Source organism: Halichondria panicea, chromosome 5, assembly GCF_963675165.1.
Source record: "Halichondria panicea chromosome 5, odHalPani1.1, whole genome shotgun sequence".
In the NCBI taxonomy this organism is placed as follows: Eukaryota; Metazoa; Porifera; class Demospongiae; order Suberitida; family Halichondriidae; genus Halichondria; species Halichondria panicea.
Window position 1 is genome coordinate 5057904 of NC_087381.1, and position 18497 is coordinate 5076400.

Consider the following 18497-nt stretch of genomic DNA (forward strand, 5'->3'; position numbering starts at 1 on the left):
GCAATAATTATGCACATAATCTTCAGTGCGGCCTGGAATCGAGGCTAATCCCTTTAATTATTGCTGACTGTGCACAATTGTTGCTGAATCAGCATTATTTTTTGCAAAATATTCGTCATGCCTAGCTGGGTGGGGCTCGATCTGCAGCTAACGCTGCTTTGCCTGCAAGTAGTGCTCACTAGTTAGAGTTGTGCCAAGAAGTATTGTTTAGTGCTGGTAGTTTCAGTACTTAATAAGACACAATTGATCAATTCGGCAGCTCAATTCTCATGACCACCACTCCGTCCGCAAGCGAGTTATTCTTTCCAAATTTTTGGGAGCTGTTACTTTCTTACCCATCTGTAGGTCCATGTAGTTAGTTTTGTGCAAAATCGTCTTGTGCTTCGAGCAATAGCCGCCGATTATAGGTATCTGGCTAAGATAGGTTACTTACTCTATATACGTATTTTTATCTAGGGGGTACCAGGGGCGATCCTAGGATTCAGTCAATGGAGGTGCTCATTGCGCGCAAAGCGCGCCGCAAAATTTTGACCACGCCCACTTCCGGGGGGGGGGGGGGTCACGCCCCTTTTGTCGGCAACGCCCACTGTTTTCTAGATGGTGCACAGTACTGACAGTATATACAACCAGTCTGCCCTAAGACCCCAAATGTTGTAAGACAGGAAGTGCTACAAGTTGCCTCATGAATATATTAATGAGAACAGTTTTTCTTTGTTTCTGATAAAAGTAAAGGTTTTTAGAGCTATCTAAGTTGAAATATGTAATAAGAAGACAGTTTAACATACGATAAACACTTTAAAATATGAATTTGGGTCAAACTGGCATTAAGTTGTGAAAACGATTGCGGAAAGTTCGAGAGTTTGAGCAAGCTGTTCACCATCAACGTAGCAAGCTAAAAATTGGTTGATCAAATCAAAAGGATCTAAATTACAACATATTCAAGGTAAATGCCATACAAATGAATGGTGTTTGCAAAGCAGTTACACAAACTTTGAAATAAATACACAACTTGGCAATAGCATAGAACACTTCATGAATGACTTCAAGCCTTCTAGCTTGCTGCTAAGCATGCACATGCATCAGATGCACTAGTTGATCCTTTAGGCAGTCTCTGGTTCCATTCACATCTGGAGATATGCAGCCATGAGTTCCACCAACCACAGAGATTATTCAGAATGAGCTAACTTTGAGAGTTTGCGCAAGCTGTTCACACTATCTCAATCCAGTCCAAACTTGCTGAGTCAATACATTCCATATTGAACTAATTTATCTCCTAGTAACAAGTTCTAGTTCAGTAAATGGTCTGTGTTATGAGCTTTGGAAATTCAGAAAAAAATCACCCTTCACTACAATCTGACAGAGTTGTAGGGTGCATCATTATGAATCTCATTATATAATTATGAATTTCATTAAAACAATGTTTTTGTGATGTCATCCTTATGAAACCATTAAAATACTTGTGGTATGTATTTCCTGTCTTGTCTTGCAAATACTGAAAACTTGGGGGTCTTAGGGCAGACTGAACAGTGCAGTGCAGTACAGTGCCATCAGCAAATCAAGAATGTTTATGACCAGAAGCTCAATTCGCCTGGGATGGCAAACTCTAGCCAACTCTTCTTAAGGTATGTCAAATGTCAATGCAATCATGTCTAGTCTACTCTGTGTAAATGTAGAAGTGTAAGTGATGATAAACGTTTGTTCCTTTGCTTGATCTGACGACAGTCTTGATTCTTTTCTTTTCAGGCCACTAAAAGATTGATCAGCTTACCAGGAGGTGACAGGCAGCGTACAAAGTATGACCACCAGTACCTTGATGTTGAGGAAAAGAGACTTTGTAGTTTACATTGCAAACATTGATTATTATTAATTTATTGTACATACATGTCATGTAGGCTTAATCATATAATTATACTATACATTCATGTACCTCATGTACCTGGATCCAAGAACCTTGTTGTGCTACAGCAAACCACTTCCTGCTGCCTAGCCTTATTTATTGAGCCCCTCCCCACTCTTAGCTTTACTAGTTCCCATGGATATCCCAGTAACGATCGAAGTTTTTTAGGCCAGCTTAGCTAGCTAGCTAGATCTAACTGGTATAAAGTTATTGTAACTATCACTATTAAGCTGTAGATAGCTGCAGTAAGTGTAGCTTCCTTCTAGCCAGCCAGTGATGGTTGAACTATCTACTTGAGCTTCTCTGAGTCTGTATAGGGTGCTGGAGCACCAGAGTCTGGATGGGGGTGCTGGAGCACCCTAAGCACCACCCTGTGTACGCCCCTGGGTACTCTTTTTGTCAACTGTATAGAAAATAAACATTCAGGGGTACACTTTTTGTCAACTGGGTATGGAAAATATATATTCAGGGGTCTTTTTGTCAACTGGTATAAAAACTGAATATATACACTTATCAGTTTAGGTCCAAAAAATAATTGTTTAGCTACTAAACTAACTACTCTTCTATATAATTTTAAATGTACATGAACTGGAAAGAGTACCCTCAAATAAAAAGAGTACCCCCAAATAAATCCTAAGGTTAAAGTACACGTACTTTAACCTCGCTTGTATTTCTATTTAAAGCGCAGGCTTAGAGTTTGAGTGTATCCCTACTTACTGTACCAGTACAGCTCGCCAGTATAGTACAGTGCAGTACAGCATGTCTTCATGGTTATTAGAGTCCCTTAGAACACTTATCGACGATCTGAATACTGGGAACTCTGGTGTAACTACGCTGGAAGCTGCTGATAGTTAAGTTACAAGAGGAGGATAGAGTTGATGTATAGAGAATTGTTGGCTACAGAGATTGTTGATGGATCTTTGAGTCAAACAGAAACGGAAGCCCTGGGCTATGTAGCACAAGCTTATAAGGAAATGAGCAATTTGGTGGATATGCTGGTGGCACGACCAGTTGCGAGCAGATTTTGTACACCTACCTTAGCTTCTGGAGAAGTGGGAAGGCCTTCATTTCAGATTCCCTGTGATCAGCTCAGATACCTTATTGATTACCGTTTCTCTGTACCTCAAATTTCCCAGCTATTAGGTGTGTCAATTCGTACCGTTCGACGTAGAATGTCTGAGAACAATATGTCCATTCGATCAACTTATTCACAGCTCAGTGATAATCAACTGGAAAAGGTCATAGCTGACATCCAGCGCCTATTTCCTAACTGGAAATCGACAAATGTATGGCCATCTCATTTCTCGTGGTATTCGGGTTCAATATCACCGGGTACAAGAGGCACAGTCTCGAGTTGACCCAGAAGGTAGTGTGTTAAGGAGGCTCCAGATTATCAGGAGGCGATGTTACTCCGTACCTGGTCCTCAACACCTATGGCGTATTGACGGACACCACAAGCTGATCCGGTAAGTTAAAAGTAGAGGTGTAAAGGTGTAATTACTCGTCAGTTTGGCCTGACATGACATTTCAATCTGCCCTATATAAAAATAGTATTTACATTTTGGTCTCAGGTGGAAGCTAGTAACCCATGGTGGGATAGATGGTTACAGTCGTTTGATAGTGTTCTTAAAGTGTTCCAGTAACAACAGAGCCGACACTGTTATGCAAGCTTTTTCCGAAGCTGTCCGCTATTATGGCAATCCAAGTCGTGTGAGGGCTGACCGAGGTGAGGAAAATGTTGTTGTTAGTGACTATATGATTGCCCTACGTGGATCTGGAAGAGGCAGCTTTATTGGTGGCCAAAGCGTGCATAATCAACGCATTGAAAGGCTTTGGCATGATGTGTTCAGCTCATGTATTATTGTGTACTACTCTCTTTTTTGTTACAAGGAAGATGTTGGTATATTAAACATAGATGATCCACTACACCTGTTTTCACTGCACTATGTGTATGTGCCTCGCATCAATGAAAGCCTAAAACAGTTCGAAAGTGCATGGAATAATCACCCATTGTCATCAGTGCGTAATCTGAGCCCAAATCAACTTTGGTTGACTGGCACGCATCCAGATTTCTGTGATGATGAGGTAAGCTTACATTACAGTGATGTAAATGATTTACACTCCGTCACGTTGTTTAGGTATCATCACTCGATCAGTTTGGGTTGGATTGGAATGGGCCACTCACTTCTGACAATGATGGTGTTGTATGCGTGGATCCACCAGACGTACCTCTTACCAGTGACGATTATGAACAGCTGTGTATACAAATTGATCCTGTTCAGCTAAGTTCTGAGTATGGGTTAGATGTGTATGCAAGAACAATTCAATATGTGTACAGCCACATTAGTTAGAGATAGATATTAATTTGTTGTGTGACTTTGTGTGTATGAAACTGACAATAATTTATTATGATTATTACACTTATAACCGAGTGGGGGTGAGCTTCCATAACCATTAATTGACATCCTCTTTAATTTTATGATAATTGCACATAATTATATTCAGTTAACGGCCGGTTAATGAGAAATGAGTGTGATGTGAACACTAGCAGTTGAGCAAAGTAGTGAGTAACGGGTTGGTTAAATGAGTCAAAAAATGAAAAGTCACTGTTCAGTTCAAAGGATGCCAAGGCCATCGTTTCCTTTTAGGGAGAGTACAAAACACTGCTTGAACTGTTCATAATTGTCATGCTTGAAGGGAATCCTTATACGAAGGTCACATGTGCTGGCTGTTGCCAGCTGTCCTTCAATGAAAGTCGGCACAGGTCGTGTGGGGAATCCAAGAGGAGGCTCTTTTGATGCTCCTGTAAAGAAAATGAGAATGTCTTCGACAGTTACCACCTCTCCATTTTCTGTAATAACGTCTCGATCTGCAATTAAGGGAAAAAAGATTGCCGCCGTAACCTACAACCTTTGAACAATATCCACTTAATTAAATGTGTATTGTTGAATGTATAAGTCACTTACAAAAATAAATTAATTATAATTACCTTCACATTCCTCAATGAAGTCTAGTAGAAACATGTTCGAGGATTAGTTTCAGAAGAAAAGTTGGCCTTCAGAAGTGACTACCTTTGTTGAGAACAGTAGCCTCAGCAACAAACAGAGGTTTCATCAAAAAAGAGTACAGTAGAACCTCGATTATCCGGACACCTTGGTTCCAGAAGCAGGCCGGATAAGTGAATATGCCGGATAATCGAATAGATAAACCACGCCTTGATCCACCCACTTTATTGATGAACAGCAGTGCCACATGTTGTCTGCGCATGCGCAAAAGAAAAGCAGGCATGTGTCCATGGTAACAGCTGCAACGCGCATGCGCATTTGAGGGACACGCCCATTTTCTGAATTATGTAATCTGATTAAAAAGAAAACTGCCAAGCCGGATAATCAAGGTTCCGGATAATCGAGGGCCGGATAATCGAGGTTCTACTGTACTTTATTATTGTTTCCAGAACACTCTGGTTTTGTAAACCCTCACACAGCTGATCCATTTCTGCCTTCGTCTTAATGAGAGTGTGATAGTCCCGTAAGGTTTTCTTCAAGTGGTCTTTATCGTTAACAGTCAGCAAACATAATGCCTTACGGAATCCAGTTTCACACACAAGGGAATCGTTAGCCTTGTCTGGATTGTCGTCATCAAATAGAAATGTAAGGTCTTCGTCTTTGTCTGCTTTCTCAATCTAAAGATAAAAGTGCTTGTACTTACTTACTATAAATATACAACCTTACCTGCTCTAGCAAAACCCGAACTTCTGAATCTGCAACTTTCTTGTCATTAACCACTTGTCCAATATACTGACCGGTAGCAATATAATTGTAGACGGAAGGGTGCAGCACTGGTAAGCCCGAACCACCTTGCACAATACACATGGCAATCAACATTCCAATAGCTTTAAAGTCACCCCGCTATAAAAAAAGACAACATAAACATAAAATTGTATGACTAACATAGTGGACACATGACACCCGCCTCGATTTAACTATAATCATAGGCACAGTGCTACGAGGACTAACCTGCAGAGCTGGTACATTCTTGTCTAGGAAACATTCACCGCTATCATTGGACACACAGTAAGAAGAAGAAACACCACTGGCAAACAGACGCCAGAATTCTCTAGAAGGACCACCGGTATCAACACCCTCTTCACCAACAAAGTGAACCTGTGAAAGTATTATAGAAATGTTAATGTTCAACACCAACCCAAGTATCTACACTATATACTTGTACTGCAACAACATACCCGAAGTAGGTTAGTAGAATTGAATCGCTTCTTTTCAGCTGCTCTCACACCATCAACAACCACATGACTCCTCCTTACATCTAAGCTACAACGAGGGGTCATATCCCACTCCTCATCAGTACTCGGAAGCTTGATACCATTTTTTTGCTGCAACATCACCACTACATCCTGCAGTGTGTCAACTTCTTCCTCCACGCTACACACAATAATTATATTGTACATAATATGCCAAAAAATCACGTCTAACACATACCCTTCTACAGCATCTTGCAGGCTTCTTGAAATTGCTTCTGACACATCACTTTCAAATGTTAAATCAACACTTGATGTAGCAGTTGAGATAGCCTAAAACACACATCAGTCACAGTAAGCCAGTCACATCGTATATGTAACAAGACAATAACAAATTACCCCTTGGCATGGCGTTATTGGAGAAAATGGGGGAGCAGTTGGAGAAGTAGGGGACCGTGTGCAGCCACCATCTTCTAGGAATTCCTCCATCTCAGAAGGAATGTAATCCCCACTTCGTAAATACTCCGAACACTCACCTGCTTCAGGTGGGGAGCACTTGTTATCCCTATATACACAACAGTTGTTGGTACAGTTTTAACGCACAATCTAATAAATTACCTGACACAAGCTTTGATGTGGCTTCTCATCAGGTGCATTGGTACTGACTTCTCGCAGTGCATACACTTTTCAACAGGAGCTATTCCCTACAATAAACAATGCCCAGTAAACAATAACACAAAAGTCACACAACTAAATAGCATACCAAGTCATCTTTGTCCACTAGTGGATCCAATGACAGGTCTTTCTGAATCGGCCTAACAAACACTTTAGCCTGGCCAACAATACGACGCAGATACTCTGCAGTGTATCCGTCAGATGGTGGGCTAATGACAAATAGCTCTCGATTGTTGTGTTGCTGGGTGCGTAGTAACTCGTAGCCACCAGCGTTGCGTAACTTTGGAAATGCACTGGTGATTTCATCATGAAATTCGAAAGGCTCTCCAAAGTCAAGGAATGGTATCTTTTTCGGACCTAGACCTGCCCTAATTAGATCAATTTTCTCCATTGACGAAGGTGGAGTCAACTGGCCACAACTAGCTAAACAGATGAACTCGTGCTCCCAAAGGCTAAGTTTCACTTTTTTCGACTTTTTGGGCCCTTTTCCTTTTCTTTGCATCCAGGATGGCCGTTGCACTTGCGCAGTGTTACGACCAAGCATTTGCGAGCGAGGTTGCATCATCTGCTGATGCTGGAGAGGTTGCACACCACGATTAGCAGGTTGCATCATCTGCTGGAGAGGTTGCAGACCACTCACTTGATTAGCAGGTTGCATCATCTGCTGGAGAGGTTGAACACCACTAGCAGGTTGCATCATCTGCTGGAGAGGTTGAACACCACTCGGTGCTTGATTAGCAGGTTGCATCATCAGCTGGAGAGGTTGCAGGCCACTCCTTTCAGGTTGCATCATCTGCTGACGCTGGACACCCCTTCCTGCATATCAAAAACATAGCATGTGAATTCCCAAAGTGATTATATTAAGCTCTCACTTATGAGAGTTTTATTCTGCTGCATACTCTATAAGGTTAGGGGTACTTCCAAAGCTCTTACGACATTAATTTTTAGACCCCCCCCCCCTTAGTCTCGCGGACCCAGACCCTGAATAAGGGTCTGGCCAATTTCACCGTACAGAGTTGTGTTGACCGCGCCACAAATATTGTGGCGCTCTAAGTGGCTGATAAGTGTTTGTAGTAAGTTGTGAAACCGCACAGCTGCACCGCTAGCTAAAGTAGATTTGGCAAATCTAATTATGTGGTTTCACACATCCGTCTCCACCCACTAACCAATTATCAATGTAAACAGCCACTTAGGCTCATGTGTAATTTGCCAGACGATAATATATCGGCTGGTCCACGAGACTACCCCCCCCTCTTAACATCACAAGTTTTGACACACTAGTTATTGAATGGTCACAGACCAATAGTTAAATCCCTCTAGCTCTAACTCTTCGTAATATAAATGATGATACTATAAACGTAATCACACCTGCACTTCTTTCAGGAAGTCTTGTAAGAGCCTGCCTCAAGAAGTTTCTCGTAGCTTTCACTCCATCTGTATTATATGGATAACCGTTTGGGTTTCCAGTAGCCATGTCACACTGCTAACAGAAGACTAACAGATAACAGTATCTTTGGTCTACGACTGAGCCACGTGTTGAAGCTTATTGCGCATGTGCACTAAAGGTTAAAGTACATGTACTTTAACCTTAGGATTTATTTGGGGGTACTCTTTTTATTTGGGGGTACTCTTTTTATTTGAGGGTACTCTTTCCAGTTCAGGTATATACATTTAAAATTATATAGAAGACAGTAGTTAGTTTTGTAGCTAAACAATTATTTTTTGGACCTAAACTGATAAGTGTATATATTCAGTTTTTATACCAGTTGACAAAAAGACCCCTGAATATATATTTTCCATACCCCAGTTGACAAAAAGTGTACCCCTGAATGTTTATTTTCTATATATACCAGTTGACAAAAAGAGTACCCCCTAGATACAAATACGTATATACTCTAATTTTGGCACTAATATTGCGCCATAAGGTAGCCTCTCCTTTTTCTTTTTTCTGTTCTTTATCACAATAAGACATGATAATGAGAGACATAATATAATGTAGCTGAACAGAAATTAATATTAAAAATTATATATATATCTTGTTCTTGTCTTCTTTGTCTTTGAATTGTGACCTTTTGAAGCATGATACTAGCTTATTAAATTGTGCATGAGAACAGTATGATACAGGCTGAATACAGGCCGTTTGTACGGGCTGTATGTGAACGGCCTGTTTAGTAGTGTCTACCCAACGGTCCCGTATCAGGATGTGGTAAACGTCCTGTAACGGACATGTAACGGACCTGACACGCCCCGTGGATTTTTGGCTGTGTAAAATACTGTTTTAATTAACGTTCAATGAGATAAAATACGGTAAATAATAAATTAATTGTCCACCCACGCGCCAACAGTAAATACCAGGCCCACTATTCAAGGGGCTGGAGTCGAGGCTAGAGTCACTTTTCTTGGTTCAGATGTCAAAATTCAGAGGAGGTACGACATAGGTTGACCTTTTGCTAATGAGTTACTCCCGTATTGCATTCCTGCAGCATGACAGGATGTCACGCCCACATTTACCTAGAGGAGGTGTGGCCTCGCGTCATATTTTATCATCAAGTTTCACGGAGGAATTGTGAGTGTACGGAGAAAGAAGAGAATATACGGAAGCACAACACCAAAACTTGCTCTCCTAGCTAGCTAAAAGACTACAAACGATCATAGTACTCCACAGTAGTTATAAATAATGCCTAACTATATCCTGTGACATAAGAAAATGAATAGCATAGTCGTAGTTGAAGAAATGAGCTATAAACTTACAGTGTAAGAGTTTGTTGCGCTTTCTATGGCTACTGTGTTAATGTAATACTTATAGTAGATACTAAGATTGATAAACTAGTAGAAAATGCCTCTTGGAGAGACTCCAGAAGAGATAAACACAAAGAACAGTAAAATAGCGCTGACGGTGCATAAAATACTTGTTGAGTCAACACAAATATCATGTGGGCGTGACATCCTGTCATGCTGCAGGAATGCAATACGGGAGTAACTCATTAGCAAAAGGTCAACCTATGTCGTACCTCCTCTGGTCAAAATTTGACATCTCCAATCAGATTCGCAAGAATGCAATTAAACTGTCACATGATTCCACTTCACAGAGGAGGTTGATAGTACTTGACCTTTGTCATTTTTAAAACTATGCCAGTAGGCAATGGCTAACTTAAATTCCTGTATACATCAACTAAAAATGTTATTTCAAGCACAGAGAATCTTTCAAATCTCACTTCAAATCTCACTAAATCTGTATAGGAGTAGAGATAATAGCCAGCCAGTTTTAGCATGTCACCACGCCCATTTCCGACACGCCCACTTTTGACTGTCTGAAAACCAAGAAAGTGACTCTGTTTGCCAGACTACTCTCTCCCGGGAGGAGTCTGGCCTCGAGACTAGGCATAGATAGACCCATTGCAGTGGGTGTGGTTATGACGTCACGCTTTGATACTTCAATGATAGCCGCCATTTTGGGGTACCACACATCAAACAGATATTAATTTTGTGCAATTTACAGGTAAAATTAGTGATTTTTGTACTTTTATAATTATTGTGGAAATCCTAGTAGTAGGGATAAAAACAAGAACTTCTACTGACTCCCAAGTGTCATCCCAAGTCAAAGAGACAACGAATTAGAGCTGAGCAGCCTGAGACAGAGAATGGCTTGTGTATTTTCTGCAGTTTTGCTGCCACGGTTCCTGTAACTTTTTCATAGAATGTTCAATTCACGGTTCATACTTGCACACACATGTCACGAATCATAATTATAGCTAAATATAGCTAACACACATAAACTTGAAAATAACTCTATGTCATTGCAATGTGCAAATTTCCACTAGTACAGAGCCATCTTTTCACTCCTTGTTTTCAGCCGCATTTTGAAGGATCTAGCCCAATAATGATATCTAGCTTGTTCAGGTACTTCTTCTTGCCACCTTGGTCTTGTTTTAAAGATAAATAACCTTCTACAAAGGGTATCTTTTTGGTACTAAATACTAGCCAAATCGTGTTCATTGTACGTGAAAGTCTGCTGCTGGTACCTCAAAATATTTTTTAATGAGTGACTGAGGCTGAGATATAGATATGGCAGGGTAAAGTGAAGCTATAATTATTCAGAGTTTAGACAGAGAGGTTGGAGTCCGCAATGGTGAGGTCCACGGAAGCAGCTAGATGGCCGTTGAAGGATGACTTCGAAGATCTGGCGCCTCTCAGACACATGATGGAGGATCTGAGTAGAGAGAAAGATATTCTACATCTTAGCCAGCCAATGGTGGTGCTGTATGGTTGCTTCCATTTGTCCGAGAGCATGCTGGCCAGGCGTTTGTAGAAGGCTCCAGCTGCTGGGCCAAGGCCACCTGTGGTAGCGAAGACCAGGGGGGTAATATAGGAGTGCTCCACTTCTCTTATACGTTGCCAGTTCATAGTGCCTCTTTTCAGGTTCTCATGGTGGCGATAAGATGCGGTTAGAGAGGAGTGTCTGTTCGAGGGAGCAAATGGGTTAAAAACCCTAACGTCAAAGAACGCTCTCTCGAAAGAACTTCCCCAAAAACCATTAGCCACTACATCAAGACGGGCACCGTTCTGTCGATTTGCGGTGGTTCTGTTGAATGTTTCGCTTGTGATGGGTTGTAGAGACGGTTCAGTGGCCACTCCATGGCAAGTTTCTTTTAAAAGCGATGCTGTGATATCTCTCAGCTCGTTGTGTCTAATTGAGGGGAATCCTCCTCTGGGTACCTCAAAATGGCTGACATTCCAATGACATCATTATTAATTACGTCACATTATTAATTACGTCACTGCAATGGGTCTTTCCAACACATGCACAAATTGATATAAATGTTACAAAATAATCATCAATAAACGCTAAATTTCTAGCTGCAGTTTTAATGTTCATAGCTGCCAGTTCTGTTACCAAGTGCCTGAACACGTACAGACCAGATGATGTCAATTTGACCTTTGCGGTCTTGACATATACCTCCAGGCTCCACTATGGTTGAACATCAGAGAGGGAAGAGCTGGTGGGAGGGACTTTATCCTGCATTGAGGACACTATACTCCCATGCACACTCCTTTAATACACTATTATTTGTGTGGGGGGGGGGTCAGTTTTATAATCTCAAAGATGTGTAGCTATATAACGGCTGAATTTCAGTAGCCCTTGCTACAGAATAGTAATTTATATCAATTAAATAATTAAACTACTTGCATGTGGGAGGTCATCAAAAACATGCACCATTCCCAACTGCAGAGTCTACTATACACACACACATGTAATATATACCATACTCACAAACGATTTATCAGAGCAGTTTAGTCACTGGTTTTAATAATTAAATATAGACACGATCTTGGTACAAGATGAGGCCGACGCGTGATATCATGTGATTGGCACAATGGAAGTGCAGAGTGGAATTTTAGAATGGAAGTGCATTCCAGAGTGGAATTTCAGAGTGGAAGTGCATCAGTTCAAGAGTGGGATCTTAGAGTGGAACTGAATGGCCCCTACGGGCTTCCGTACCATTCCATGGAATGTTTATATCATAATTAAATTCATGACCCGCTATGGTTGTTATAATTACCAGTATACCAGTATACCAGTCCATGAAAATCCTGGTATACCAATTGCCACATTGGAACTTGACCAGGCGTTCTGTCTGTAACAAACAGCCTGTTCTCGACACTATAGGCCATTTTAACAAAAAGAATAAAATTATTCCTTGCGTTAACTAGATAGGCATGCCCGTCCCCAAAAATAGGGGGACGGGTTACAGCCCTATCTACCATTCGTTCTCTCCTCTACTATCTATGGTTCTACTAGCCTCGATTCAAGGCCGATTAAAATACGTATTTTAATCGGCCTTGAATCGAGGCTATGGTTCTACTATCCATGGTTCTACTATCCGTACTAACTATGAATATCATTAATATTAGCCGCGGGCCTCTAACCACAAAGCTCAGCTTGCTGCATAGAAGGGAGGAGCTGGGAAGCCAATAAATGCATTACGTAAGGGCTATACAATCTGATTGAGCTCAATGCAATGTATTGGACCAACAGAACTAAAGTTTATGGCCGTTCAAAGATATAGAAATCTCTCCCACTGCATGGTTTTTGACCACCACTGCATGGTCTCTATGCCACCACTCTAGGTAATGTATAATGTAACTGACATGCCACAGTTATCTCATACTCACTGTTATTTCCATACAGCTATATAAGAAGATGAAAGTGGTAGAGTTGTCAGCGGAGTCCAGTCATGATGAATCATCCACTGAGAGTGAAAGTGAAGAGAGCTTTATAGCGATGAGAGGAGCAAGAGCTATAACCAACACACTGATTGCTTTTATTGCAATAGTGTTTAACCCCCCCCCCCCTCCACACAGCCAAACTTATACACCCACAACACACACATGTACACACCACACCCACACCAGGGAGTGTGGAGCAAAGAGTGGTGGTGTATGGTGAAGTGCCACGAGCTAGTATGAGAGTGTCAGCTGGCAAGAACAAGAACATAATAAAATAATAGTCATAAACTCTGTACTAGTGGAACTATATACCCAATTAATGGAAATTATAATTGTCTCTTCAGTTTGTTTTTGTGTTATGATTATATATACTATAATTGTTATATTTACAGGGAATAATCGGTATGAGAATAGAGTGCTGCGACTTTTATCGACGAGGTGTGTCCTCATTTATTTGAAGCAGGGTTGATAAAATTCATTCATAAAAAGCACATACCAAAATTGTAACTATATATAATAATAATTATAGCTAATAATATAAAATGCAAAAATGTCATTTGTGTACAGGAGTCCTATATGTCTTACACATTGCTCTATAGTTTTAGTCAGTCATGCAGTCAACCTCGTGTTCAGCACTCATGATCATAAATCACTGGGCCTGCATGTAAAGAAAGTACTATAGTCACTCAAGCAGTACTGTAACATGAATTTGTCCGATATAATTATATAATGCATGGAGCTGCATGGGCATGGAGTTGGAAATTAACGAGCTAGCACGCTGTATAACATGTATAAATAATTATAATCATATAATTATATATGCAAGCTTGCATGTAACATTAGCTAAATATAGTTATTATACAGTCACTGTATATATATGATTACTTTACGTACCTTTATTTCATTCAAGTACTGAACAATCTTGGTAGCAATTTCTGCCTTCCTCAGATCCAATAAGATCCTAATCAGTGCTCGGAAGGTTGCTTCGCTGGGTTCGTGACCCCTCCAAATTGACAAACAGTTGATTACTGCCACTTGATTGCTTCTACTTAAATAAGTCTCTCGCCTCACGTCAGCTTGTTCATTGTCAGTCAACTTCAGTGGGTTGAGGTACAGCTCCACATCATCAAAGTGCATAGCTACTGGAGCAAAGTCGTCTTGTTTAATCTCTCGATCCAATTGCTCGTCAGTGACTCTATGCTTGACCATCAACTCATGGAGGCTGGTAGTCCCTGGATCCTATACACATAACATGTTGAGAAAATAATAATGTCTCTGAACTCACAGTAAAAGTTTCCGACTTATATACTGCGTACACAAAAAAGCAAGTCTGAAGCACTAGCTCACATCAAGGTGGGGAAGAATTACCCTAATTTTTGTACACAATATACAACGCACATATTGCTCATCACGACTTGCACTGCTTCTAAATACAGAGAGATCAATATCATCATGAGCCACACCAGCTAGGTCCTGTATGTGCATACAAAGAATTGGTGAAAGTAATTATACATAAGCTAGTTGAATTCCACTCACCAGAGGGTTTCTCCCAGTGAAGACGCTGTACTTGTTGAGAGTGTCCCTCAGACAGCTGTAAGTTCCCTCAGTCTCACTCCTCCACCTCTCAAGGGCCTGGACCACCTCCTGTCTGGGACTAACCGACTGAATGTTGACAACTAAAGCTTGAAATTGGCTTAGGATTCTTCTGTACATGCGACTGTTTCGAGCTACTTGATCAGGAGTTTCATTGTCTGAATTGGCAACTAGTTCGGCAAAATGGGAAATAAAAGCTCTGGAGATTTTCTCATTTTTTTTAACATTCTTGTTACTGTGGATACACTGTATGGTGGCTTGATCCAGGCCAGCATACGGCTCAAACTGAAAGAGGTGCTCGAAGGTGAGGCCAACTTGTTGTGTCGACTTGATAGTGCTTTTGTTGGAGGAGACAGCTGCTGCAATATCTTTGATGTCGACTAATGGGAGGTCAGAGGAATTTTTCAGAGGATGCTTGACAACTTCATTTGGATCAATTATCGATTCAATCACATTCACATTTCGCCCAAAACTTTCAACAGTTTCACGGATTGTGCTCACAATTCTGGAGCGATGAATCAGACCTTCAGGTCGAACTGTGTCAGAGCGCATTTTGATAACAAGAGATCGACCATTTTCAGCAAGCTCGAGGTGTGCGGTGATCCCATCATCGTTGCACCAGCAAATTCCACTCTTCCACACAGAGCAGAATCTCTGCAGGGAAGGAATATTGAGCAATATTTTTCTAGCAGGGGCAAGTCGGAACGTGAACACTATCCTCAGAATGAGGACTTGAAGGCAACGAGGATCATAAAACTCTGTGTCTTGAGATGTTTCAAATATCCAACCAAAGTGGTACTTGATACTTTGAGCGTGTTTCCAAACTTGATCTGGAGTCTCGATTCGAATGAGCCCTGGAAAGAAGAGGTATCGAGTGTCAGACTCAGAAACAGAAGCATCTCTGTCAGTGGAAGAAGCAATCTCTTTCGAAATGAAATCCAAGACTTTCTTGTCTATGATTTCAAAACACAGCTCTAAATGGGACATGAAGGCAATCAACATCTCTATGTCGAAGCCATTAAATGCTTTGCTAAATTTCGACAAAGGCACCACACCAGTGCTTGAAGCTAGCTTGCAGTGTTGGCGGAAACTTTCAGGAGCAAACACGGTCCCAGTGACTGTGGAAAGAAGTGTTGCTTGGTCAATCACTAAGAAAGACTTCTCTGGAGAGCTGTCATTACGGAGAAACAAGAGGAGACCTCTTTTATGCAGTTGGTCACAAATCTCTACAAGGTGAGAGATGGTGCTGGGTATAAAAGAAAGAATATCTTGGGTGCGTTTTGACAGATCCTCGTTAAGGTCGCTCTTAATTTTTTCGTGTACTTTTCCCAACAACAAAGCGAGGTCGTCTTTGAAGCTTTCGACAAGGTAAATATAAAAGGTATGAGCATTCAGGCTGATAGTTTCTGGAGAGCGGAGAATAGCGGAGCTTTTCTGGATCTGTCTTTTCGCTTTTTTCATATCAACTGAATCAGCAAAGCGGCAATCCATTGGAATGAACTCTGTGAACTCAAACTTAGGGAATTGCTTGATAATGGGGGCAAAAATGCTCTCTTTGGCTCGTGGATCTTCTCCCATTTCCTTCACCTGGTCGGCATGGCTACCAACTACTATCACGTGTGCTTTGTCTTTCAGATTGGTGCACTGATTTTGGACGAGGGTCAACCAATGAATCATGGAATCAATAATTGCCTGCTCACTTTCTACAAGCTTGGCACATAGAATAATGATGGGTGGTGAGGTTTGAACAGCATTCTCAAGAATGGCACAGTGGCTCGTGTAAAACTCTTTCTGACCAGCAAAATCAAAATAAATGATTCTCCCAAACTCTTTTGTGTATACTTCGTACGGTATAATCCCCACTGTCCTTGTATCGACGCCATCTACAGGTCTTGCCTTCTGTAGTAGTTTAGACCAAAACCCTTTTGGGGTCAGAATGGACTTCAACAGAGTGCTCTTCCCCACGCCACCGTCACCAGTGAGGAGCACAAACAAAGGAAGGTGTGGGGGTCGCTCGGAGGAGAGCTTTCCAATGAGCTTGCTGTGTTCCTTGTAGACATTGGCGACCTTGGCTCCATGTTTCAAGAGGAGCTTTATGATATTAGGGTCGTTGGACAAATCGAGAGGTGTCTTGCCTTCTTTGTCAATCACATTCGGATCACTGTGGCATTCTGCCAGTAGAAACTCCACTCTTGAAGCAGGCCCGTACTTCACTGCTAGTAAGAGGAAACCTAGAATAGTACAGAAGTTAATTACTCAGGCTAACCCAACTTCGATTCATACTGTAATACCGTATAGCTGGTTATTTCGAGGTTTTTGAGGAACACGAAAATTTAGTGCCTTGAAAATTGGTTTACATCCGGTATTGAAACCTCTCTACTGTGGGGTGTGGTCATATGTCATATGAACCGCTATCCTCGAAATGTATATAGTGCCTCCAAAATAACCCGCTATATGGTAGATACATCATTATGACACTATAGAACCAATTTTGTAAGGTATTAATTTGATCAACATGACCTCCATTCATATACATACATGCATAACAAAACGATGTGAAGAGTATGGAAAAAAACGTAAACAAGATATGGGTTGGCGGTACTTGGTGCATGAAAGCAGATTGAGTTGGCAATGAGCTCCAAAGCAAAATTAATATGAAGGAGTCAATTGTGCACACACTGGAACTAAACAGGAGTCAATTGCCTCTAGCCTCGTTTACACCATGCAGGCCTTTAATCTGGGTTGGAATCCGCGGTTTAAACCTAATCCGGATTCCAAAACACAATCAACAATCGATGCAAATCAAGATTACAATTTTACCAAAGAATACGGTTGGTACTGGATGTAAGAACCACGAAATAAGCTGTGTCAGCATATTATTATTCTATAGTATCTATAGTGTCCAATATGGTGTCTTGTGTAGTGACCAATAGTGTCCAATAGTGTCGTTTAATATCTAGAATGATGTCAACAGTTGTTCAGTGGTGTCTATATGGTGTCCTATAGTGTCTATGGTGTCCTACAGTTTATCAGTGGCGTTCAGTAGTGCCCGTGGTGTCTATGGTGTCCAACAGTTTCTCAGTGGTGTTCTGTAGTGCCCGTGGTGTCTATGGTGTCCTACAGTTTCTCAGTGGCGTTTTGTAGTGCCCGTGGTGTCACAGGCACTACTGAACACCACTGAGAACCTGTCGGACACCATAAACACCACAGGCACTACAAAACACCACTGAGAAACTGTTGGACACCATAGACACCACGGGCACTACCGATCACCACTGATAAACTGTATAGGACACCACAGACACCACGGGCACTACTGAACACCAATGAGAAACTGTAGGACACTATAGGACACCACGGGAACTACAGGACACCACTGAGAAACTGTTGGGCACTATGGGACACCACAGACACCACGGGCACTACAGAACACCACTGAGAAACTGTAGGACACCATAGACACCACGGGCACTACTGTACACCAATGAGAAACTGTAGGACACCATAGACACTATAGGACACCACGGGAACTACAGGACACCACTGAGAAACTGTTGGGCACCATATGTAGACACTATGGGACACCATAGACACCACAGACACCACAGGACACCACTGAGAAACTGTTGGACACAATAGACACCACGGGCACTACAGAACACCACTGTAGGACACTATATAAACACTATAGGACACCATAGATACCACGGGCACTACTGAACACCAATGAGAAAACCGTAGACACCACCGGCACTACAGGACACCACTGAGAAACTGTAGGACATGATGGGGCATCATAGACACTATAGGACACCATAGACATGTATACCACAGGCACTACAAAACACC

The 18497-nt window shown here is 41.5% G+C and overlaps 3 protein-coding genes and 2 long non-coding RNA genes across 14 annotated transcripts in view; 2 read left to right on the forward strand and 3 right to left on the reverse strand.

Annotated features, from left to right (window-relative positions):
* Window positions 1-627: 627 nt before the first annotated feature.
* LOC135336099 (uncharacterized) lies at window positions 628-1922 on the forward strand. The gene is made up of 2 exons (XR_010394693.1): window positions 628-1622; window positions 1744-1922. It is a non-coding gene; the product is annotated as an uncharacterized LOC135336099 (long non-coding RNA).
* Window positions 1580-1977, reverse strand: LOC135336135 (uncharacterized). Its single transcript, XR_010394748.1, has 2 exons — window positions 1928-1977; window positions 1580-1809 (listed from the first exon to the last, which is right to left on the reverse strand). It is a non-coding gene; the product is annotated as an uncharacterized LOC135336135 (long non-coding RNA).
* On the forward strand, window positions 1966-4418 carry LOC135336038 (uncharacterized). Of its 2 annotated transcripts, XM_064531807.1 has the most exons (4): window positions 1966-3363; window positions 3469-3623; window positions 3813-3982; window positions 4036-4418. In XM_064531807.1, exons 1-4 carry the CDS (start codon window positions 3182-3184, stop codon window positions 4246-4248), a joined length of 720 nt encoding a protein of 239 aa, XP_064387877.1. In that variant the 5' UTR covers window positions 1966-3181; the 3' UTR covers window positions 4249-4418. The 2 variants fall into 2 exon arrangements, with proteins under 2 accessions (XP_064387877.1, XP_064387876.1); XM_064531806.1 differs by having other exon boundaries at window positions 1968-3363; window positions 3469-3982; window positions 4036-4411.
* LOC135336387 (uncharacterized) lies at window positions 4362-8368 on the reverse strand. The gene is made up of 11 exons (XM_064532150.1): window positions 8196-8368; window positions 6916-7643; window positions 6771-6856; window positions 6552-6717; window positions 6394-6485; window positions 6141-6336; window positions 5914-6060; window positions 5629-5805; window positions 5275-5579; window positions 4816-4823; window positions 4362-4766 (listed from the first exon to the last, which is right to left on the reverse strand). The coding sequence occupies exons 1-11, from the start codon at window positions 8299-8301 to the stop codon at window positions 4513-4515; spliced, it is 2265 nt and encodes a 754-aa protein (XP_064388220.1). The 5' UTR covers window positions 8302-8368; the 3' UTR covers window positions 4362-4512.
* Window positions 8369-13515: 5147 nt separating this feature from the next.
* LOC135335855 (uncharacterized) overlaps window positions 13516-18497 on the reverse strand; it is a 59441-nt gene continuing 54459 nt past the window's right edge. For all 9 annotated transcript variants that reach the window (XM_064531455.1, XM_064531458.1, XM_064531457.1 and 6 more), the window contains 4 exons: window positions 14592-16879; window positions 14454-14528; window positions 13950-14294; window positions 13516-13713 (listed from right to left, as the gene is read on the reverse strand). In XM_064531455.1, the coding sequence (XP_064387525.1) occupies window positions 13705-13713; window positions 13950-14294; window positions 14454-14528; window positions 14592-16879 (2717 nt within the window). In that variant the 3' untranslated portion in view covers window positions 13516-13704. The remainder of the gene's footprint in view (window positions 13714-13949; window positions 14295-14453; window positions 14529-14591; window positions 16880-18497) is intronic.